Source organism: Citrus clementina, unplaced genomic scaffold (genome assembly GCF_000493195.1).
Source record: "Citrus clementina cultivar Clemenules unplaced genomic scaffold, Citrus_clementina_v1.0 scaffold_5, whole genome shotgun sequence".
Lineage (NCBI taxonomy): Eukaryota > Viridiplantae > Streptophyta > Magnoliopsida > Sapindales > Rutaceae > Citrus > Citrus x clementina.
The window spans coordinates 4,485,509-4,491,508 of record NW_006262201.1 but is presented as its reverse complement, the minus strand read 5'-3'; the positions used below and the strand labels follow the sequence as shown (position 1 = coordinate 4,491,508).

The window sequence follows — 6,000 nt, the reverse complement described above, 5'->3', positions numbered from 1 at the left end:
ATTACATTCCAACAACACATGCTGTGTGGTTGAGTGACTGCAATATAAAAAAGTAACGACAGAAAAACTGAGTGAGCTATACGCACAAGAGCATATTCCACAGCGGCACAATATCTTGGTCAAGTCAAAAGAAAAAATGATTGTCTCACAACATGAAAATGAAATTATGGCTATAATTTTAGAGCGCAGCCCAATCACGCTTACAACTTCTTTAATGGGATAATGGAAACTTATTTTCTTTGGTGGCGTTCATATTTTGAATATTAGTAGACTGTGTAAAAATCACCCATTATTGGGATGGTAAATTGTAAATCATTTTCTAAATCATTTTTTTATTTTTTTTAATATTATCTAGGCTGCATTATAAAAGAATCTATCTACGCTCTCGATAGAATTCCTATAAAATATCAGTAAATTAAAATATAATATTTCTATAAAAAGTTACAATGCTTATGATAATTTTTTCCCCAACACGCATGATAAATTGATATCTCAATAGATAAATATAATAAACACCTTCGGATTATTGGCATTTAGCATGGAAGTCCAATGAATTATAAAAATTAATATATCTTAAAGATATATATATATTTAATTACTTCAACATTCTTACTTGTTAGTGTTGCCGACAATAGTAAAAGACTCATTTCACCCATGGGCCACTTTAAGGTCCACTAGACAAGTCCAATATTTTTACGGCGTGGTGGAGATTCCATTTATAGAAGCAAACAATTAATTTCCTTATCATGTAAAGATCGATCAAAATACATTGTATTTTCGCAAATATTTCTTCAAAAATTTGAGTTTCTTTAAGCAATAAATATTGATCCGCAATATACTAGGATTCTAAATTTAGACATTTATTTTAGTTCAATCCAAGAGGTCTCTTGAGCTTTATTCAGAAATCTACTCTCACTAATGTACGAGGGGAAAAAAAAATCTATCATTATTTAAAGATAATTGACCTATAAGTAACGTATTATCGACTCCACCTATGTTGAAGGCGTGGATAGCACGGAGCTGCAACAGCAGATGCACGGCAGTGACGAATTTATCTGAACTCTCTTAATTCCTTTGCATAATTCCACGCCCCATTTGGCACTATCCACACGACTAACATAATTGTTTGGACCCTTCCATATTGGTAAACGCCAAAAGGGAATCCTTCCTGCAAAACGCTTATGAAAAACAGCACCAACAAGGCTAATTTAGACTCAGAGACAGGCCATAATTCGGTCGTCTCTCTCTGACACATGACAGGTCAATTCTACTTGTACTCTAGCTAAATGTTTCTTGAAAATATAACATTCCAATTCAACAACCCAGGTGTGTAATCATGATTATAAATACTCAAGTTATGCCTTGAGCATTTCATTCTATAGAATCTCGGACTTCTTTCACTAGATTTCAGTAGAGAAAATAAAAAACAATGGCCGCCAAAGAGTACATCATTCAATCATTTCAAGCAGTACCCTTTGCTACTTCCATTGCTCTTGGTACTCTCTCTGTGTTTTTCTTCCTGTTCTTCATCCGAAGGTTCATCTCTAGGCAGAGGATGGAATTAGCCGTTAATCTTCCGCCTGTTCCAGGTATGTATACATGGTTTCTTCTCTTCAGTTCTTTGTTCTTGATTGATTAATTTAAATGATCAATGGGTTGTCGTTGGGGAGTTGTGTGCAGAGGTTCCAGGAAGGCTACCTCTTATAGGAAATCTGTTACAGTTGAAAGAGAAGAAACCACACATGACTTTCACAAGGTGGGCAGAGGTGTATGGATCAATTTACTCTATCAAGACTGGCGCTTCTACTATGATTGTTCTCAACTCCGCTGATGTTGCTAAAGAGGCAGGCATTCTGGTTCTATACTTTTAACACTCAAACTATAGATTCAATTTTGTCATCAGGTGAAATTGTTAACGTAACATCACAATTCGCTAGCGAGTCAGTTTCTGAACTGAACTATTTTATAAGGCATGAACTGTCTTAACTAAGTAGATGCGTTTCAAGTAAAAAAGTCCAGAACAAAACTGTGACTGACTATGTTACCAAAACTAATAATATCTACTTAATTGTTGGGCCCGAGATGTACAATTATTAGTATATAACATGTTTAAGCTGTTAATGTTTAGCAACTTAACCGCTCGGGTGTAAGTTTGAGTGAGCTGCAGATGAATCCCTTTAGTTAGGTCGTTAGGCTGACAATCAAGATGTCTAATTCACTAAATGTCCAGTTTGCTTGTCATTAATTAATTTATATATTCATGTAGCTTTAGTTAGTTACTGATACAGGGGCACATAGAAGAGAAATCAATCAATCAATGATTAAAATGTTTTAATTTATTGTTTGTTCTTCCAGGCCATGGTGACCAGATATCCATCCACCAGATATCCATCCATTTCAACAAGGAAGCTATCAAATGCCCTGAAGATCCTCACATCTAATAAGTGTATGGTTGCAATACACAAAATGGCTAAACGATGTTTACTCACAAATGTTTTGGGTGGAAATGCTCAGGTTAATCGGCTAATCCAACTTTCTCGTGCTTTCACCGTGTCCCTTTATATGTTGTATGGCTATTTTGTACTGCCGAAACTAATGATGTGTACTCTCTGTATGTGTGTTATTCAGAAGCGACATCGAATCCATAGAGACACAATGATGGAAAATATTTCAACCCAATTTCATGCTCACATCAAGGACAACCCTCTACAACTAGTGAATTTCAGGAAAATTTATGAGTCTGAACTTTTTGCAGTGTCAATGAAGCAGGTGACCTAGCTGTGATCTTTTGTTGGAAATTCATCTCTTATCTTTGACTAAATACATAGATAATTAAAGCATTTTGCATTTTCAGGCTGTGGGAAAGGTTGTGGAATCAATTTATGTGAAGGAGCTCCGTACCACATTGTCAAAAGATGAGATATTTAAAATTTTAGTGCTTGACATAATGGAGGGAGCAATTGAGGTGGACTGGAGAGACTTCTTCCCTTATCTAAGATGGGTTCCTAATAAAGGCGTGGAAATGAAAATTCAGAGATTGTGTACCCGCAGGCAAGCAGTAATGGATGCCCTCATCAGTGAGGCCAAAAGCAGAATTGCTTTAGGACAGGAGCTGAATTGTTATGTTGATTACTTGTTGTCAGAAGTAAAATCACTTACAGAGCAACAAATAAGCATGCTGCTCTGGGAGCCTATCATCGAGACATCAGATACTACTTTGGTTACAACAGAATGGGCCATGTATGAGCTCGCAAAAGATCCAATGCGACAGGTTAATTAATCAATCGCTAGTCTCTCCATGAATTTTGATCTTTGCTACCTGTTCAAAATTTTTTGCATATATTGATGTTCCTTCTATATACATATACACACACTACAGGACCGTCTATTTCAGGAGATTCAATCAGTTTGTGGGTCAAACAAGTTTACGGAGGAAAACATAGCACAGGTTCCTTACTTGGGAGCTGTTTTCCATGAAACTCTGAGAAAGTACAGTCCAGCTCCAATAGTTCCTTTAAGATTTGCACATGAAGATACCGAAATAGGAGGATACTTCATTCCTGCTGGAAGTGAGGTTGTTGTTTAGCTTAGTTTCCTTTGAAATCTTTGTGGTTCCTACTAATGGTGTCTGCATTGTTAGATGTTAACTTTAATTTATGTTGCATACACAGATTGCAATAAACATATACGGATGCAACATGGACAAGAAACAGTGGGAAAACCCAGAGGAGTGGAAACCCGAGAGATTTCTTGATGGGCAAAACGACCCTGCAGATTTGTACAAGACAATGGCCTTTGGAGCAGGAAAGAGGGTGTGCGCAGGTTCTCTTCAGGCAAGTTTGATAGCTTGCACAGCAATAGGTAGGCTGGTGCAGGAATTCAAGTGGAATCTGAGAGATGGCGAGGAAGAAAGTGTTGATACTGTTGGCTACACTACTCACAAGCTACATCCTTTGCGTGCAATCATAAGGCTTAGGCCTAATTAATATAGGGAAGACCCTGATACGATCGTCACTTTTCCTCATCTCCTCCACTACTTACCAAAAACTGAAGACTTGAAGCCTCTTTATCTCCATAATGTGTGACAACATTGAGAGTTACTGCATTTCTACTGTTCTAGTATATGTATACAATAACAAGGCTTATATCCTGTATGATATCTGCCGCTCAATCACGCCGACTTCTTCTTAATCAGGGAATAGAAACTTTTGAATATTCAGTGCATGAAATGACTACATATAAAACTATGGAACCGCCCATTATTTAGATTGTAAATGATAAACCACTCTCTTTTCATTCAAATTATCTCGGCTGCACTATAAAAGAGTGCTCCCACAAAATTCTAGTAATAATAATAATAATTACCTTCAAATTATATATATTTATATGTATGTATGTATGTATGTTTGTATGTATGTACGTATAAAAAATAAAACACTACCTTCAAACATTGGTATTTAGCATAATCTGACACAAAATTGAAGAATTTTAAAGTCTCTGTTCAAGCTTTAGCAGAAACTGAAGTCTTAAAGCCACTCTCAGGCTTGTGATTATTACTGACAATACTAAAAGGCTTATTGCACCCACGGGCCATGGCCCCTAAGGTCCAATAGACAAGTCCTAAATTTGTTTGTAAATATTTTCCATTTATAGAAGCAAACCATTAATTTCCTTCAGATGTAAGATTGATCAAAATATAATGTATTTTTGTAAATATTTATTAGAAATTTTGAGTTCCATTAAGCACCTAACTCATGCTGGCCCATAATTTATTGGAAAGAAATTTCCACTTTTAAATAAAATGCTTATTGCCATAAAAGAGTAGCCTTTCATTTACAGTACTAGTCAATTTGTATGCATCCTATATTATTATTACAGTTAATTAATTTGTTATTTCATCTACTTTTCTTTTTCTAATTACTTCATATGTAATGCAGATAAAACAGGATTTGAGAGATTTCGAAATTTTTTAAAAATAATGATTGAGAGTTTAACTATCATTTTCGTTTTAATTTCCATAAACAACAAATTTATTAAATTGTTAGATGAAATTTCACTACTAATATTTTAAGATCGACTTAAAAACAATTATTGCGGTTATTAATAAAAGTGTTGTCGTATTGGTACAAAACTACAAATATATCTTGTTACCTTTATTATTATTATTATTATTTTCATTTTTCCGATGAGTTTGGTGGGTTTATTATTATTACTCATTTACTCTACACCTCTTTTTGGGTCCAAAGTGAGTCCATTTATTTAAATTTTTTCAAATTTGAAAATTATACTATTTCCAAGATTTTAACAAAATATTGTAAATGAATTTAAATGTTTAATTTATTTTACTAAATAATTATCTTTTATGAAATTACCTATAAAATGTTAGAATGAAACTTGTTTTGCAAGCATAAATCATTGGCATGACCTTTTATGAATCCGATATGAATGTTTTGTTCACATATTCGGTTAAGATTATTTACAGAAACTTGTGTAGAGGCCACCTCTTAAAGTTGTATCGGGGCCACCTTTCGAGGATTAGCTTGTCGTAAAATGCCACATATAATATAAAGTACCATGTTCAAGTCGTTACATATGAAAATGAATTTAGATGTTTTGGCTCATTATCCATAGTTATTCTGATTTTCATTCTGATTTATATTCTGACCAACACGAAATTTCTATTCTGACTATCGCCATGCTATTCTTATTATGATTTTGTTTCTGGCAGGATCACTGAGAGTATAGGTGACACTATGTAATATAAGCTAACCTTTTGTTTTCTGTGTATGTAAGTTGAACGATTTATTTTTATGATTAATTATGCTTTTGATATCTGAATCACTTATGAATTTATGTCTTTCTATTATAATATTTTATTTTGTAGAACTTATGTTTTTAATGTATATTTTGATAAAAAGGCTTGCAAATATTTTGGCACCCCATAAATCTAGTGTATTGGAAATGATTTTATTTACTAAGTTGACAGTGCATCCTTCATCA

General features: G+C 34.1%; 1 protein-coding gene across 1 annotated transcript; it reads left to right on the top strand.

Annotated features, from left to right (window-relative positions):
- The first annotated feature begins 1,327 nt into the window (after nt 1–1,327).
- LOC18043188 (ent-kaurene oxidase, chloroplastic) lies at nt 1,328–4,301 on the top strand. The gene is made up of 7 exons (XM_006431525.2): nt 1,328–1,589; nt 1,681–1,844; nt 2,356–2,514; nt 2,629–2,769; nt 2,855–3,271; nt 3,380–3,574; nt 3,672–4,301. Exons 1-7 carry the CDS (start codon nt 1,430–1,432, stop codon nt 3,984–3,986), a joined length of 1,551 nt encoding a protein of 516 aa, XP_006431588.1. The 5' UTR covers nt 1,328–1,429; the 3' UTR covers nt 3,987–4,301.
- The last annotated feature ends 1,699 nt before the right edge of the window (nt 4,302–6,000 follow it).

Coding starts and splice junctions, on each gene's coding strand:
- LOC18043188 (XM_006431525.2), top strand. CDS start 1,430: ATGGCCGCCAAAGAGTACATCATTCAATCATTTCAAGCAGTACCCTTT. Junction 1,590..1,680: donor TAATCTTCCGCCTGTTCCAG/GTATGTATACAT, acceptor AGTTGTGTGCAG/AGGTTCCAGGAAGGCTACCT. Junction 2,515..2,628: donor TTTTGGGTGGAAATGCTCAG/GTTAATCGGCTA, acceptor TGTGTTATTCAG/AAGCGACATCGAATCCATAG.